The 18,086-nt window shown below is 42.6% G+C and overlaps 2 protein-coding genes across 4 annotated transcripts; both read right to left on the reverse strand.

Annotated features, from left to right (window-relative positions):
* Positions 1-3,208: 3,208 nt before the first annotated feature.
* nat16l (N-acetyltransferase 16, like) lies at positions 3,209-7,621 on the reverse strand. 3 transcript variants are annotated; one of them, XM_062516889.1, is made up of 4 exons: positions 7,310-7,621; positions 6,852-7,058; positions 6,147-6,371; positions 3,209-4,606 (listed from the first exon to the last, which is right to left on the reverse strand). In XM_062516889.1, the coding sequence occupies exons 2-4, from the start codon at positions 7,038-7,040 to the stop codon at positions 4,040-4,042; spliced, it is 981 nt and encodes a 326-aa protein (XP_062372873.1). In that variant the 5' UTR covers positions 7,041-7,058; positions 7,310-7,621; the 3' UTR covers positions 3,209-4,039. The 3 variants fall into 3 exon arrangements, with proteins under 3 accessions (XP_062372873.1, XP_062372874.1, XP_062372872.1); XM_062516890.1 differs by having other exon boundaries at positions 6,852-7,047; positions 7,310-7,620; XM_062516888.1 differs by lacking the exon at positions 7,310-7,621 and having other exon boundaries at positions 6,852-7,298.
* Positions 7,622-7,942: 321 nt separating this feature from the next.
* On the reverse strand, positions 7,943-17,314 carry si:ch211-196f2.6 (immunoglobulin domain-containing protein). The gene is made up of 5 exons (XM_062516432.1): positions 17,085-17,314; positions 11,488-11,841; positions 9,576-9,708; positions 9,187-9,235; positions 7,943-8,674 (listed from the first exon to the last, which is right to left on the reverse strand). Exons 1-5 carry the CDS (start codon positions 17,152-17,154, stop codon positions 8,543-8,545), a joined length of 738 nt encoding a protein of 245 aa, XP_062372416.1. The 5' UTR covers positions 17,155-17,314; the 3' UTR covers positions 7,943-8,542.
* Between the last annotated feature and the right edge of the window lie 772 nt (positions 17,315-18,086).

An 18,086-nucleotide genomic window follows, 5' to 3' on the forward strand; every position in this document is an offset into this window, starting at 1 on the left:
CTCCACCCAGTTGTCCGGCCACCCTGGATCCAGAAGAACTCAGGCCTTCATAGGAAGGCGATTCTGGTGGCCTTCTATGAAAGAGGACATTGTCAAGTTTGTTCAATCCTGCTCGGTCTGTGCAAGGAACAAGACCTCAACCCGACGCCCTGCTGGTCTGCTGCAACCTCTGTCGGTGCCACGAAGACCATGGTCCCATATATCTGTGGACTTTGTAACTGGCTTGCCACCATCAGACGGTAACACCACTATTCTTACTGTTGTTGACCGTTTCTCCAAGTCTGTCCATTTCATTCCCCTTCCTAGCCTTCCTTCTGCCAAGGACACTGCCGGTTTAATGGTGCAACATGTATTTCGGATACATGGGCTACCAGTGGAGGTGGTATCAGATAGAGGCCCCCAATTCACTTCTGCCTTTTGGAAAGCCTTTTGTAAATTGCTTGGTGCCTCTGTTTGCTTATCATCTGGATTTCATCCGCAGAGCAATGGCCAGACGGAGAGGGCGAATCAACAGCTGGAGACGGTGCTACGTTGCGTGGCTTCCCAAAATCCCACCTCTTGGAGCCAACAACTCCCATGGGCAGAGTATGCGATCAATTCGCATATCTCCTCCTCCACAGGCCAGTCTCCCTTTGAATGCTCCTTGGGCTATCAGCCGCCGCTGTTCCCGGACCAGGAGAGGGAGGTTGGTGTCCCTTCTGCTGAGGCCTTCATCCGTCGATGTCGCCGGACATGGAGACGCACACGCTCAACCCTCCTTCGCTCCTCTGCCAGCATGAAGATCCAGGCTGACAAACATCGTTCCCGACCTCCCCCGTATCGTCAGGGACAACGCGTGTGGCTTTCGACTCGAGACCTGCCCCTCAAGACTGAGTCCTACAAGCTTTCCCCTCGTTTTATCGGGCCCTTCCCCATTGACAAGGTCATCAGCCCAACCGCAGTCCGTCTCAAGCTCCCTGCCCCCCTGCGCCGCATTCACCCCACCTTTCATGTCTCTAGGGTCAAGCCATTCATTTGCAGTCCCATGCACCCTGCCCCCACACCTCCCCCTCCCCCTAGGCTTGTTGATGGCTCTGAGGCGTACACAGTGCGGCGACTATTGGATGTTCGGCGTCGGGGCCGTGGGCTTCAGTACCTCGTGGACTGGGAGGGCTATGGCCCGGAGGAGAGGTGCTGGATCCCGGCGCGACACATCTTGGACCCAACGCTCCTCAAAGACTTCCATCGCCAACATCCCCTGCTGCCCAAAGGGTCGCCGTGAGGCGCCCATTAGAGGGGGGGTATTGTTAGTATTCTGCTCCCATGCCTATGGACTCTGCCCTGCTGGAACCTTGTGGCATTACATGTCTTTGTTTCTGACTCCATGTGCCTTTGTTTTGAGTTTGAACTCCGCCCCTCATTTGAGTCTCACCTGCTTTGCTCATTATTGTAATTGATTTTCCCTGTTTGCTCCTCATTCAATTAGACCTGTTTCTGCTATTTAAGTTCAGTCTGTTTTGTGATCCGTGTCAGAACGTAACCAGAAGCCTGATGTTTGGTCTGTGTTTGCAAGTGACTTTGCCGTCTGTTTTTTTGGAGCTTTTTTCCCTGGATTTCCTGTGAGTTACCTTTTGGACTTTATCTTTTGACTGGATCTTTTGTGCTTTCTCCTTTTTGGATTTTTTGTTCACTCGTGATCTCAGCTACTGACTTTGGAAATCTTCAATAAAACCTGCTGAGTTGCATTTGGTCTGCATTTGGGTCTTGACTACAATCCTTAACAGACAGACTAGGCAACGGTACGCTGGAGAAGTTGGGATGGTTCCAATAGGCAAGTTCAACGGGTCCAACTCCACAGTAAAACACAGTGCCAAGACCACAGCAGGCGTCTGCGGTCAGAGGGCCTCCTGTGTTGTGCTGCGGAGAAGGAGAGGGAGAGAGAGAACTCAGCATCCCACTCTCCTTAGGTGAGCAGCAGCCCTAGAATCACCAGTGAAGAGGAACACTAATACTGTACAGTGGAACTGTGGAACTACAGTGGAACCATAGTGGAACTACAGTGGAACTATTAGTGGAACTACAGTGGAACTGCCCACTAGAACATGTTGTGCGTGTGAAGATCCCCCTTCAGGCAGCCACAACTTTTCCTCAGCACTAGACTGGAGACATTTGAGACTGAGAACTCATAGACTAATGGCCAAGTGAACATGTTTTTTGTTTGTTTGTTTGTTTGTTTTTTAACGTAGACTTCGATGGAGCTCTTGAAGATCCAAGACTAATGTTCATGGCTGTGTAAAACTATGCACCCTGGTGCCTTTGAAGACAGGATGTGGCCTAAATATGTCATCATACTGTCCATATGACCATTATTATTCCGTTTTGCTGACTTCTCATACACTCTAATCACCCAAAGACATTACACAGACAATGAGTATATGGTGCAAATGAAGACTTATTTCGTGCTTGGTCCATGCTGCTGTGTCTTTGTGATTGAAAAACCAGAGTTGATGGACATGGAAATTAAGAGACCACTGCAAAATTGAATATGACCATCAACTTATTTGAATGTCACTCAGCAACTGTAAGATGACATAAGAATGTGCAGAGGTCTCTTCATTTTTTCCAGAGCTGTATATACGTGTGTGTGTGTGTGTGTGTGTGTACGCTGTATGCCTTTCCAGAGTTCTGTTTTTGTTAAGGACATCAGACGGGAGCAGACATCTGACATTCTGAGACTACATCTCCCTAAGTGGAAGTAATGGTGAGCAGAGAGACTGAGCTAAGCAGAAATGATGTGAAACTAATGAAGTGTGTGTGTGTGTGTGTGCGTGTGTGTGTGTGTGTGTGTGTGTGTGTGTGGCGGTTAAGAAGGATAAGATAGATGCTGAAATAAACAGAACAGATAGGATGATGGCTGTAAGAACATAAAAAACAGGTTCATTTGAACAAGATGAGTGGCCTAGGAGAGGAAATATGCACTGAGGACCATTTTTGGTTTGTGCCGACGGCCAGATTCTGCAGTGACTGATCTCGTCGTCCCTTTTCCATTCAGGCGGTAGCCCCTCTGCAATGTTTCCATTCAGAAAGCCAATTAAAGCACAGCGCTTCGGAAAACAGGTAGCGGTCTCGCCGTCTCTATTTCACGACATTAACCTTCCATAACCTATCCCATCTTTGCTCCTACCTGAACAATCACAACACACACACACAACACAAGACGGCATTGGATACGCGTCGAATCTTTATTTCGATTGCAATCATTTTGATTTAGGAGTACACAGCAGCTCTGCCCTATAGTGATGGTCCTTCTGCTCTCGAGTCATTGCTATGCATGAGGTACCAATTACATTTTAACATCACATACACTCCAGGTCCTCATTTAAAGACATTTCCGCCAACTGTGACGTTAAAATCTTCAACAGACTGGCTTTGTGGATCTGTCATTCAATGTAAAAATGAATATACAACTCTTTGGCTGATAAAGAATAATGCATATGATCTGATTTTTATCATATATTAGGTTCACCAGAAACCTAATTAGTAAAGGCCACTATAGTATGTTAACATTATTTTGTCCTCATTCCAGACTATCACATCGACATCAGTTGTTTGCAAATCCTTCCACCCCACTAATTTGGAAAAATGGTTTATGGTTTAGTGTTTATTCTAGGATTGTATTTACTTTCTTTTCATCAACAGTCATACGCTCTTTTTTGATCTCCCCTTTCATCACACTTGAAGGCATATGCACATGCAAATCCAAATACACACAGACACACACAGGCACACACAGACACACACACACACATGCACAGACATGCACACACACACACACACACACACACACACACACACACACACACGCACACACATGCACACACGCTCAGTCACATGCACGCACATACACACACACACACACACACACACACACACACACACTCACTCAGTGACTTGCACGTACACACACGCACATGCGCACATGCATGTACACACACACACACACAGACACACACCCCCACAAAATTCTCGTCTATTTCTACCTCCACCCCCCTCTCTCTCATCACAGATCCTTTTCCAGAAACAGCTGCTCCCACTTGGCCCTGCTCTCCTGCACCCCTGTGTCGCTCTGGCAGAACGTCCTGAGGCTCTCGTACACCGAGCCGTGCATGTACACGTGCATCTGCACCGTGCCCCTCAGCTCCGCCCTGACCTTCTCCAGGTTGGCCAGCAGCGCCCCGCGCGCCAGGCCCTCGTCCGTTCCGTACATGTCGACGTTGAGCCGCTGCGCCCCCCCTTTGTACGGCACGGGGTACGGCGGCGTGTAGAAGCTCGCGAACGCCGGCTTCTCGGGCGGCCCGCCGCCCACGAACCACGTCAGGTTCCGCCTCCTCAGCACCGCCAGGTTGCTCTCCATTGGCTGCAGCGGCTGCCAGTCCTGGATGACGGCGCCGCCGGGCAGCTGTAGCCTGGAGGCCACGTCGGGGTCCAGCAGGACGGCGCGGAGCTGCTGCTCCGTCTCCAGGGCCAGGTGTGCGGCGCCCGCTCCTTCACCTGACGTCGGCTTCGCCTTCAGCGCAGAGATGAAGCCATCAAAACTCTCCGTCTCTCCGGATAAAGACAGAACACTCTGGGGGGAACACATGGGGAATAGGAATTGTGTGTGTGTGTGTGTGTGTGTGTGTGTGTGTGTGTGTGTGTGTGTGTGTGTGTGTGTGTGTGTGTGTGTGTGTGTGTGTGTGTGTGTGTGTGTATGTGTGTGTGTGTATGTGTGTGTGTGTGTGTGTGTGGTGGGGTGGGGGGTGGAGAGAGATGACAGAATATCAGTCAGGCACAAAGAACAAGGTAATAATACTGGGAGAAGAACATGGAGGCCGAGGATAGAGGGATGGAGGGAGGAAAGGATGGAGAATGTGATGTGAGAGCAAATTTCACTGAATGGAGGGTAGGAAAGTGTCAGGAGTGAGGGGGGAAAAGTGTGAACGAGTACACACAGTAGGAATATAAAGAAGGAGAAGAGAGGGGAGGGGGACAACATAATTACGAGTCTTTGTAGTGTTTGTCACAATGTGAATAAGTGATGGTACTGTATATAATGGCCTTTGTTGGCTTTCTAGTTTTCCCAAATAGAAAGTTAATTAAAATAAAGGCTTTCCTGCTGTAATGTATGCAAACGTTATATACAGTGAATGTCTGATCAGCTCTTATTCTTTTCATTATGTCTCTAATAAAATTAGTTTCCATTCATTCATGCCATAGGCACATAGGTATAGCTATATGGTAAAAATAGCATGTTTGCCTGTTAAATATAAACATTACAATGGTACACATATAATTAAAAGAACACTGTCAGTGACAATCATAAAGTTTAGATAATGGTGGTCTATACTGTATATTACAGTATCTTTGTATTGAACTAAATGAACTTTAATTTGGCTGAATAATTTGAAATTCTGTTATGGATCTTATTTGCATTGTGCACTGTTGCATTCATAGTCTGGTATTCATTGTTGTTTGCAACTAGATTTGTGTGTGGTTTTACAGAGTATGTGTCCTTTGTGTGTGATATTGTTTGCATAAAACTATTTTGTTTGTACCAAAGATCCTCCACTAACCCTCTCTGTTTGTACTTTTGTAGGTTTCATCAATGAAAACAATGGACATCAGCAAGAGACACAGAGAGACTTATTAACCATCAGGTAGTTACAGCACTATGGGGCCCCAATGGAGTCAATTAAAAGTTGAACATTCTGTCCAATGTTTAGGTAAATGAACAACTGAACACTTTGTTCCATGTATGAATGTTAATGAAAGTAGCAGTCAGGTGATCATTCTCCGGAAGGAGAAGTTCTCCTCTCCTTTCACACACGGGAGAGACACCTCTGACAGAGGTGAAAATCAGTGCACCGCAAAAGTACGGAAATGAAAATAACACCTTTTCACACAAAGCATAACACTTACAAAAGTGAGGATAAGAAAATAATACCTGTTAGAAACAAAACAACATTACAAACTGTCTGTGATGGATATTTCCGCTCATCTTAGCACCGCCTCTATATAGTTTTTCAACTCTTAACTACTCACATTCTTTACACACCCTCACTGAACATTAGCATCTTCTTGCTCAGATGAAACACATACTGTACAGTACATGATGACGGTATACTCACCCTCCTGGCCAGCAGTCGAAACTTGGACAGTTTCTCCGGCCCTGGGTCGTCTCCTCGGGTCATACGCTTCAACTTGATGCTGGGGTAGAGATTCCTCATATAGTTATCACAAAATGCCTGGATGATCCCAGCCAATCCATGACCTCTCTCACTGGGACAGACACGTAAGCCCTCCACCACCACCGTCTGCCCATTATCCACCACTATCCCAGACTCTAGAGCCACCTGTTCATGAGGGTATACACGTGTTATACAGTAGGTGTAATGATAATAAAAATGATAATAATAAAATATATATAATCTAAACTTAGTTAGAAAGTGCTTTACATAAAAGAATAAACAGAACCAAAACAAAACAAAAAATTAAATGTTTAGAAACAATACAAATCACATATCAACATAACATTATGCACATGGTTACTACTATTGATATTGTAAAAAGATTACACATACAACGACTATGACTGATACAGTTAAATAATAATAATGCAATTGAAACCTGAACCCCTTTCAGGAGTTCCTTGAAGAACGTTACTTTCTCAGAGGAACCTCTCTGAGAAGTTTCCTACAAAGTGCCAGTAATAGTGAGGAGCCCTAAAATGTTCCTTGAGGCTTTCATACTTCTAAGAGCATACTTCCAATAATGTAGCCTACAGCCTCACATCACCTAGGCATAGTAATGTTGCATAGAGCAACCTCTCTCACCAGCTTGCCTGCTCTCCTGGCCAGTATGACCACTCGGTCCGGTTCCACCATCCACTCATGATATCGATGGGGTAGGTAGTCATTCCCCAAGTATATGTCCTTTGATATGGACATGACATCGTCATAATCTTCGGGCTTTGCCAGCCAAAACGTCAGACCGTCATTTTCACCCACACAACCCGGCTTCATGTTTTCTCTGTGAAGAGACTTGAGAAAATTGCTTTTGCAGTGGTGGAAAATGTTAACAAATCGGGGAGCATTTAGCCGAAACATTTAGAGAAGAGAAACTTGGTTGCAAGAATAGGAAAAACAGAAGTGATTGGAAAATGTAGCCCATTCAAACAATAAGAAAGAAAGTTTGGCAAAAGAGAGTGAAAGTCGAGCGCAATCATTAGCCAATTAAGATTTTAAGATTTGGTTTGAAAGGGTGAAGGTTTTTCGTTCTTCAGTTTCCTTACCACTAAAACAAATTTCAAATGGTCGCGAATGTCCGTCCACTGGTACAGTACAGTAAGTTCCTACCTCATGACGTGGTAGAAAACTTATGACTGAGCTGCTCCGGACGAAGTTCCGACAGCAAGGGGATCACGGGGAGTTGCATTGGCATAACTAACCTTGGATTTGGGTTGGCTTTCGAAATGCAGGTTAGGCCTACTATGTTTCTCGTGTGAATGATTGAAAGAAGACATTATCGTTACCTATAGGGCTTATTGATTTACGCACACGATAACAGAAAACCCCTCCACATATGTAGGCCGAACACTCCAGTCCTCGATGACTTGGAATAAACCTCTATGCACTTTTTTTTAGTTTCATCACTTGATAGCTTAGCACATTCGCCGGTTTCTTTGGAATGCTGAGCGTTCAAAGCATATCCACATACATTGCTGTAGCTCCATTGTTATGGACTACAGTACTGTATCGCCACCTTGCGTATAAATCGTAAACTCGCCCGTGGAGAAGTTAAAATGCTTTTGACGGAGGGTACATGTAACTGAGGGCAAATGATGAGGAACACGAAATGCACCCCCCCCCCCCCCCCCTCCAACAATGTGGTACACTACACCGTGTAAGAAAAAAAAAGTGTTTTTATTGAGGCCCACTTATAAACTTTAGTCTACATAATGCAGTTGTAGCGGGCCATAGGTGATATATTGTAAAAGTGAAATCCAGAAGCAACAGAGTGGCATAATGTAAAAATATCTGGACTGAGTCCTCTGGACACATTTGATTAAATAGAAATAGGCCTAAATAGCACCTAAACTACATATACAAGTGGAAGTATGTGTCACATCAGTAGCTGGTCATTGCCACTATCAAAGTTGAAAGATAACACAATTTAGTCATATACAAAGCAATCTTCATTTTGTCTTCATTATTCAACAATAAGTGGATACAGTAAAAGCAAATGTGTGATGTTCATTTGTGCTCATAGCATAATTATCTAAAAATATAAAGTAAACAGACCTATGTCTCATTTACATTTTGCATTGATGTATTTACATTGTGCATTATTGTTTTGCATGTGCATTCTAAGTGTGTGTAAGCAACTAAGTCATTGAAATCTTTGTAGTCTGTTTCCACATTCACACAGAAGTGTATTTTGTCATGTTTCTTTATAGGTTCCTCCTTTGTCTGTGGAGGAGAATGTTCTTCAAATCGTCCTTGGTTGTTGGGAGGCGTCTTGGGCTCTAGGTTTGTGGTCTCCCCTGGTAGGACTTCCACAGCCGGCCATAGTACAGATCCTGTTTAATTTTGGCGTACAGTTTGGATGGATCAAATCCTTGAGGGGGGTTTGGCTGAGGAAGAGTCTCAGTGTGTGCCTGCAGGAATGGTGTGAAGATATAATTCACTCAGTAAAACAGAAGTATTATTTCAATGCCACCCAAAATGGGATAAACTAGGTCTATATTGTTAAACAAAAATGCGCTCTATATATAAGAGTGACTTGACTTGACTCTTCTAGTAGTGTGCAATTCTTTCTGATGACAAGTGAGTGAAGGTTGTGAAAGTGTCTTCGGTGCGGAATCAATGTTCCCTCGTAGGCTTTAGATCGGTATCACACTCAAACTCGCATGTCTTGCTTAATGGAAAATTATGAGATTACTTTTTGAGGTGTCATCTTAATTTAGGCGTCATCTAAAGGGCTTGACAATCTAGACTTAACCACATGTTGCCGTTACAAAAGAAACAAAACAGGAAACGAGGAGCTTGAGCCTCGCCGTGGTTTCCAGCTGCCAAGGTAACCAGCAGACCAAAAAACGCGATAAGGATATTTTTATACAATGTAGACGTGTTCTCTCAGTGTTTGAGGTGCACCTCATCGGTCTCTTACCTCGGATTCTGACCGAGGCTCTGCACTCTGTATCTGAAACGAGTTTGCCCTGGAAGGGAAAAAAAGTACATTCTTTGATCATCTTCTGCACACAACCCAACGCTTTTCACTGTGTATACATATGTATTACATCTGTGTGTGTGTGTGTGTGTGTGTGTGTGTGTGTGTGTGTGTGTGTGTGTGTGTGTGTGTGTGTGTGTGTGTGTATGTGTGTGTATGCATGTGTGTGTGTTTGTGTGTGTGTGTGTGTGTGTGTGTGTGTGTGTGTGTGCGCGCGCGTGTGTGTGTGTGTGCGTGTGCGTGTGCGTGTGCGTGTGCGTGTGCGTGTGCGTGTGCGTGTGCATGTGCGTGTGTGTATCTGTGTGTGTACAGTATGTATGAAGTACTACCTTCTGTTCTTTCTCCAGCAAAAGAATATGAGCATGCTCAAAATGAGAAGAGTGAGAAAGCTGCCTCCAACCAGTAATGCCCCGTGCCTCACAAGCCTTTGGTCATCCCCTGTAGATTTCTCTTGTGTCAGCGCTATGGAGAGAGAGAGAGAGGGGGGAGAGAGAGAGAGAGAGAGAGAGAGATGAGATGAAAGCACTAAAGAGGAGCCCAATTGGTTGAGAACTGAAGAAAAGGGTCATCATGTTCCAGGTCAGAACAACACAGCTGCACACAGACACTACACTCTTAGAAAAAAAAGTTGCTATATAGAACCAAGAACCATACTTCATATATGGCATGGCACCCTTTAATGGTTCTTTAAACCATCTTGAAGGGCCCATCAAAGGAACCCCTAAGCCGTAGGGCCTAAGAGTTCTTTAAAGCCTGCATGGTTCTATATAGCACCTCAAGAACCCTTTTTTTTTTAAAAAAAGAGTGTATTCTACAGCTACAGCTATCATTGTCCATAACATGTCTGTGTTCCAGACACAGCTCTGTCCATAGCAGGTCTGTGTTCCAGACACAGCTCTGTCCATAGCAGGTCTGTGTTCCAGACACAGCTCTGTCCATAACATGTCTGTGTTCCAGACACAGCTCTGCCCATAACATGTCTGTGTTCCAGACAATTAAAGATGTAACATGTTATACAACCAACTTGGGTACTAGCAAATGACTATCAAGTATTGATTTGAAAAAATTGCATCTTAAAAAATGCATCTTACTCTTAAGACATAGTGTAAGGCAGTGAATGAAATTGAAAATGGAAAACTCCTGTGATGAGTTGTCAGATTAATTTCCCCATTTGTTTTCAGTTTCCCTTTCCCCTTTTAGCTCTAGTTTGGCTACGCTGTTAAATAACCAAGGTTGGGGGAAAAAGGTGTAGGTTTGAAAGTGGCCATGTCACTGCTTTCCCACGGCAGTCCTGATCCGCATCCGTTGTATGGCACCACTAAGCTCAAATACTTTTTTTCCACACAGGATGCTTTCTCAAAATAGATAAGACTCTCAAATTGTTCCTCGGTGATTGCTGATGTATTTTTAGATTATTGTTTTCAAAGAAGAAAAAGGGCCGCACTTTGCATACAAACGTGTTATAAACATGTTTGTGTGCAAAGTGCGGCCTTTTTTTCTTCTTTGATGTTACGTATAAGTTTGGCCCAGCACTTTAGAAAAGACATAAGAAACTGAGTGAAGCCTGCTCCTACCACACAATTATATTATTGTTTTAACAAGTTATTCTTCAATCAACAGGATACAAGAAAACAAATATGCCAGTCTGATGAGAGACAGTTGACCAGTGAAAACTGGGCCAGAGTTGAGCGAGGCTTCCAGGAATAGCAGGTTTGTTGAGCATGTCTGGACAAACAAATACACCCCAATGGGTCGGTAGTGTCACAGTGCTTTGATAGTCTAACCACTCTCTACTCTCCACATAGCTGGTCCCAGGCCAGTGGGGTTGGCCCTTATACGGGCTTGAGTCTCCTAAAGCTTCCTCACCGAGCGCCTCTGGTTGGGCAGGCAGCTCACTGCTCTGGGTTGTGTGATTCACCTCACTGTGTGTTCACTGTGTGCTGTGTGTTCACTAATTCGGTTAAATTGGGTTAAATGCAGAGAACTGAATTTCCCTCACGGGATCAAAAAAGTATATATTCTATTCTTTTTTTCTATTCTCACTGCTAATGGGGCGTTTTCTTTGCCACTGTTGCTTTAGTGCTTTGCTTTAGGCATTTCAGGCTCTGGGCTCTGCATAGAAAACCTCCAGAAAAGCTCTATTGACGCTAACAATAAATAAAACCTCAATTTAAATGAATTAATACCATCCCATGAACTAAAAGAGCCACCACCAGGTGGGAAGAGCGAGCGATTTTGTACCTTGGGTGTCGTTGATTTGGCTGATGTCTATGCAGCTGTCCAGTGTCCCCGTGGGGAAGGTGTTGAACACACAGCAGAAGATATTGGTGTCGTTCATCGCTCCGTTCTTCAGCCTCAAGGAGGTCTCGTGGGGGTTGGACTTGTCATTTAGGAGCTCCACCTGGTCTATGTACTGTTCAGGGACATGGGGGCCATGTTCTGGGTGAAAAGTCCCAATATTTGTTCTGCCTGGGGTGAGGCCCTTCTCCCAGCTTGTCTGAACCACTGCGGTAATATTCTTAGATAGGACACAGCTCAGGATAACGGATGCTTCCTCTTTTGTAAGAGTAATGCATATCCCCTTGTTTGATAATCCTGTCGAAAAAGTGGATTAGAAAAATGGTTTATGCACATGCATTTATTTATACACGGTTTGTGCACATGTACTGATTGGATCTCTAACTGTTAGTGAGAGTCAATGATGACTTATTAACTCTCATTAACAACTGGAATGATGAAAACACCCTTGGCATCAATCAGTTGATAATAAGTGATATTCTTTGACATGTAAAGGTCATATTCTGTGGTTTAGCACAGAGAACACAATCCTGTCAGCTGTTGTTGATGTGTTGACCACAAGCATTGCCCTGACCTACTTACAAGCATGTCACACTTAGAATACAACTTCCTGACACTCTTTTGGTTGGCTTTCACATAGTTTGTAAAGGAAGACAAATATTTTGATCAGACATCGACAGATTTTTTAAATGATTTTTTTCAGATTTAATGTATGAACATAATTATATGGACCAAATCTGTGTTTGTTGACCAGGCTGAGTTGAACAAAACTAAAAGGGATCAGCCTTGATACGATGCATAGACCACACCCTTTGTACCATAATTTCCCAACTATTAGCCTCGGCTTATACATTGATTTAGCAAAATTTCTTCAGCTATATGGTTACTGAGGCTGTTAATATGGCATTGATATGGTTTTGTTTCTTTGCATAAAACATAAAACCCACGGCTTATAGGCTACAGAATGCGGCTAATAGGAAATGACTGTATTGATTTCAATATTTTCCGTGACTTATACCATTATGAATGTTACTTTATTGACTTTTAGTTTTGATGTTGCTGTGTTATGAGTTCTGTCCATCACTGGTAGTAGGCGTACGTAAAATGACTGCCATTAAAATCATTATTATTTTCAAACTAGAATTTTATTTGACAGATTAGGTTTAAAAGTAATTACATTTTATTGGGTAAAAATTGGCCAATATTTTCAATAATAGTCATGCATCTAAATACCTCCTGTTACCCCAACTCCCACCCCCGTTTCAACCTTGCCGTGCTCGGAGCCTCTACACTTTCATTTTATTCCAGTGGAATCCCTGTTTTTGACATTTTTTCAGTAGTTTTGTTGCATATATACCACACACGTTATTCTGTACCATCGATGGTTGACGTCATGTGAGTGCATGTAGTTCTTAACTTTTATTACGCCTGCATTGTAATGAATGGTTCTGTTATCTACTTATGACAGATCAGTGGAACAAGGGAACTACATAAGTAGGCCTATCTTTGGGTGTGTCTGGCCCATTGAGATAGACTAATGGCCTTTGGTCATTACTTTTTTACAGACTTAGATCAAGTGTTCTATCTAAAATAACACATTTCAAAGAAATAAACCAGAGACAACCCTATTTTGTTTAAAAAGGTCAAATGGGAAGCTAAAAATGTATTGAATGTGTGTGCTGGTTTGACCAGCTTGCATTGTCACTACATTTTGCACGGAGGGGCAAAAAATGTTGTCGACCTTGCCACGCTCTGAGCCAAGTTTGTGCAAAAGGCTTTGTGGTTGTTTTTCTGCTGTTGATCAAATGATGGCCTACCCACCCAAGGACTAATGCAACTAAATGAAACTAAATACAACAAAATTAAAGTCAGATAAAATGTGACCCTTTCTTTCTAACACAATATTCTATCTGCACCCTATTTACAGAGCCATGGTTGCATCATACTATACCATTTTCATACTATAAGGACTGTGAATTTTACAAGAGAACTAGAACTAGAGTACTAGAATCACTGACTTTGCCTTAAAGGCCATTCTACACAAATTGACTCAAATATATCCACAATTAAGTAGCTAATATCAATTAGCACATATTTAATAAATGATTAATACGGTAAAGTACTTAAGTTATCCTGCTGAATTTAATATGGTCATTTTATGTCAAATTTGTGACACCTAAAGTGCATTTGCAGTAAAACAATGTGTACACAGAGAAGGGTTCAATCAGCCATAAGTCATGAAATTCAACATGTTTAGCATCAACTTGCCTGCTTTAAAATCATTGTAAATCATGACCTCTTGGGAATTGTAAGTTTAAAAATGTTTACTTCCCAGCAAGGTTTCATAAAATAAACACAACAACAAAAATGAAGTAAGAATGGAAGACAAATAATTGTTCTTCCGCCAAGAAATAATTCTTCAGTTCAAAAATGGTTGCCAAACAGCACAGATTTGCAGTATCACAGTTTGGCACAGTGATTTCGATGTCATTTTATAGTGGTTTTGAAAATGACTCATGAAATAAAATGGCTGCAGATAATGTCTAAATGTTTTGTGAAAATAAAGTCCAATTTGTTCACTCCAGTCATAATTTACCTTGCTTTGCATCATGGCCGCATTACCATCTTGAACGTGCGTTATCTTTCTGATACCTGAACACTGTTTTTTCCATTATCCCTTACACACATGCGCTTTAATTTGTCATAGCATGTGTGTAAGTCATCATTTTTAATTTGCCATGTTTTGTCCCATATCTGAAGAGTCATTGAGCTGCAATTCTGTAAATAGGCCTATCTTTAGATACTGGGCCTATTTGGGGCAATGGCAATGTGACTGCCAACAACACATGCGAAAAGCTAATTTAACAACTTGGCGAAATGATTTTGTTAATTTGGTGACACAAGCAATTCTAATGTGTGTCCACACATGCTGAAGTAAGTCCAAGAACAGTCATATGTGTGTATAATTAACCTCCTTCAAAGCAGCGACATTTTCAAATATAACCTCTAAATTATTTTATGTCGGTATGTTGATTTGTGGCGTGCTCTTTATCCAAGTGTTTTCAATTTCCTTCGGATGCGGTCAGTATCCAGAAGTCAAAAAAAGAGAAAAACGTTTTTTCTCAGACCAAGGCACTCCTTTGTTAAAATGTCTTTATTAAATTGAGGACATGTCCTATATGGACTGATTTAAAAAGCCCACGCGTAGCGGGCATATTTTATGTCAGGTTATGTTTTTGCATGTCTTGCAAGAACCTCTGCGGGGAGATTTCCAGTAACTAGACAACACTCAAGCTGTTACAAGTGTCTATTCGGGTGGTTGTTGTTCAACTCAACTGGCTACACTTTAAAGAAAATGTAGACATTACAAGGATGGTCATTACAAGGAAGGGGTTATTTTGGATTTCTCTATTCCATGACCTCTGAGGTCAACCTCCTTAGGGAATAACAGTTTTCTTTAAGTAGCTTTCTTTGTCACGACAGCTCTTTCCTTACTCTATAAATAATGGTAGGACTTTGTGACAGACTCGTTGCTCTCATGTTCGCCTAGGATGCTTGCGTGTTTGCAACCTGTCCCTGGCGTTGTGAGTAAAGCTTTGTACTCTGCCATACAGTCGGCTTGCTTGTGCGTCACTTTTTGTGTCTTTTGTGTGGATTAATACTGTATTTTTTTTTTACCACACCTTTGTCTGGTATAAGCCCCTCTGTTCACAATGTACTTCACCGCACATATAAATGAGCTCTGCAGGAACGTGTGAAGGTGATCAAATCAGTGTGATTGCCTGATGAAGAATGATTTCACTGCCACATCCACTCATTATGCAACCTATTCATGTTTGATTGCACCCTGCTTTGTGTCAGTGAAAAGAGAAAATGCGGCGATCCCTCCCTGCCTATTTGCTGTTGATCTGCTGATCCAGTTCTACACTGCTGCCACTAATTCTGTCCTGTGCACATATTTATGACAGTAAACTGTCATGAAACAAGAGAGGAGCAACAGCAACAGCAACAGCAAGTAGTAATGTCAGCAGGAAAAAGAAAAACACTGGGACCTCCTAAGCTCACCCTGCAGGACTAGTACTCCTCAAGATCCAGGAAGTGTGCAGGGAGCATTATTAAAGATTCCATATTTCCTGGACAGGTGTCCTACTGAGTATAAGTATATATACTTTTTTGATCCCGTGAGGTAAATTCGGGCTTTGCATTTATCCCAATTCGTGAATTAAACACCCACGGCATGCAGTGAATACACAGTGGGGTGAAGCACACACTAACCCAGAGCAGTGAGCTGCCTGCCCAACAGCAGCGCTCGGGGAGCAGTGAGGGGTTAGGTGCCTTGCTCAAGGGCACTTCAGCCATGGACTGGTTGGGATCAAACCAGCAACCCTCCGGTTACAAGCTCGAAGCCTTAACCAGTAGGCCACGGCTGCTATTGACATCACCCCTAGATTACGGACCATATTTCATTAGTATATATGATGCACATTATTATGCTGCCGTTTCTCTTATACTATAATATGAACAGAAGATCTGCAGTCTGGTGGCCACTTCACACATACCATTCCTTAACTAATACAAATCTCATTCTGTTTTTCCGGCATGCCTCTGTGCGAAGCTCGTTGACAGTGTTTATTTGTATTCGGTTGCGAGTATGTTATTTACGCTACAATCAGCTCAATTGAAGAGGAAACGGCATCTCGTTTTTCTAGGCCTGTGCTTGCTTGAGAGGCGCATAACCGTTTTGGAACACTGGCAGAGTGACTCATCAACATATTCCATTAATTCTCTGTAAAAATATGGCGTTATGTAACATATAAATCCCATAAATATTGGCCAGCTACCATAGATTGTGCAACAGATGTCATCATCAAAGATAATGACAGTTAGCACAGTTCATATTTTTGATTTATAAAGGTCCACTAGGGAGTAGTGCTTACATTGCAGAATTGTGGGGCCAGAATCAACTACAGGCACATTTCCCAATGTGCTCAAGGAGTGTTGAACTGTTTACATCAGAACTATTAAGTGAAATACTAAAATAACATTTAAATGATATTAAACTTTAGAAACCAATATAAGTTATTTTTGTGCATCTAAAGTTTGTTGTCAAAGGGTTAAGACTGCACATCGAAAAAATAAATTGTGTAGCTTGCATTTTTGCACCTCGACGCACTCCGGAATGATTGTACTACTACAAGAACATGTTCTACAGTAAAGACCCCTCTTATTTGATTTATTGATTGATGAATGGTTAGGGACCATGATTTAGAACAGTGATAAAATATCCCATATGACCTAGTATTGTCCGTTTGTTATACAGTTGTATAAATATCAGATCTTTATGCAAACAGGCCATTCTCCTGATGTGTGTTTATTTAGGATTATGTCATTAGTTATTGCAAAATCAAAACAATAGCAAACATGTCAAACTCTTCTCCGTGCCGTTCTATGACATGCCGTCAATTCCTCACTACTGTCCACATTCTGAGGTTTGAGCCGGGTTTTGCTGTCTAAGGACTGGAGTCAAGAGCATATCATACCTGTGTGTGGGAAGACGAGAAACACCAGGACACAGAAGAGCGAGTGTCTGGGTGTCCATCTGTGAGCCATTTTGATTGGTTTGTCTTCCTCTCGTCTACTGGTCTGTTTTCCTGTCCACCTGTTCTTCTTTAATGGACGTGTTGAATTTAGGTGGCCTACTCCATCAATTCAGCTTTCTTTCACTTTGCCTTAGTTTCAGTGCTTGAGGCCTGTTCTACTCTGATCGCTGTCTCTGCCGAAAGGAAGTGAACCATACTGACAGATGTGCTAAGTAGACTACTTTTTTTCCATTCTACCACCTCCTCTCTTTCTTTGTACGTGTTAACCACACAAACAGACACTCATGCACTCTCTCGCTCTCTCAGACACACATACACACACATACACACATACACAAACATACGCACACTTTCTCTCTCTCTTTCTCTTGCACATGCTTATGGGTTATATAAGTCTATTTTTAAAACAAAAAAACCTTAAAGATACTTTGAGCATAAAGCTCATTTATCCATTTACATAAAGAAAGTGACTTGCTGAGTCAAAAGCGAAGGCTATGGCTTTTAAAACAGGATGAGGTTCATCGTTTGCACAGCAGAGGGCAGCACTGAGACATTTTGAATCTCAAGATGTGTCAGAGCAGGTTGAATAAACATTGGATATTTATAGATATGTTCACTGCTTCAGAGAAGCTTGCGGCTGTCAGGATTGTCCCACCGTGCTTGATCTCTAACTGACAGGGCAACACCTGCAGATGTCCGACAGCCAAACCCCGAGTCATTTAAAAAAAGGACTTGTGCACATGCACAACTATGTGCTCATATACTGTCCTCGTTTGACTCCTAAATGTAGGCTGCTTTGGCTCTTGGTATTTGTGACACACTCGAATCCGGTTACGTAAAAAAAAAATCTAACTTCACAGGAAGAGAGTAATATTAGGTCTCAGCCCAGTTTAAAATCTTTCCCTTTAATTCTTCTGGAAAGCCATTTTAGAATTGTTATAA

The sequence above is a fragment of the Sardina pilchardus genome, chromosome 16 (assembly GCF_963854185.1).
Source record: "Sardina pilchardus chromosome 16, fSarPil1.1, whole genome shotgun sequence".
Lineage (NCBI taxonomy): Eukaryota > Metazoa > Chordata > Actinopteri > Clupeiformes > Clupeidae > Sardina > Sardina pilchardus.

What these genes read in the sequence shown, in the direction of transcription:
- nat16l (XM_062516888.1), bottom strand. Translation starts at nt 7,124, where the DNA reads ATGTTTCGGCTAAATGCTCCCCGATTTGTTAACATTTTCCACCACTGC. An exon ending in CCAGGAGAGCAGGCAAGCTG is followed by an intron (nt 6,372 to 6,851) that starts GTGAGAGAGGTT and finishes CCTCATGAACAG; the next exon opens with GTGGCTCTAGAGTCTGGGAT. An exon ending in TTCGACTGCTGGCCAGGAGG is followed by an intron (nt 4,607 to 6,146) that starts GTGAGTATACCG and finishes TGTTCCCCCCAG; the next exon opens with AGTGTTCTGTCTTTATCCGG.
- si:ch211-196f2.6 (XM_062516432.1), bottom strand. Translation starts at nt 17,154, where the DNA reads ATGGCTCACAGATGGACACCCAGACACTCGCTCTTCTGTGTCCTGGTG. An exon ending in TCTCGTCTTCCCACACACAG is followed by an intron (nt 11,842 to 17,084) that starts GTATGATATGCT and finishes CTTTTTCGACAG; the next exon opens with GATTATCAAACAAGGGGATA. An exon ending in TGCTGGAGAAAGAACAGAAG is followed by an intron (nt 9,236 to 9,575) that starts GTAGTACTTCAT and finishes TTTCCCTTCCAG; the next exon opens with GGCAAACTCGTTTCAGATAC.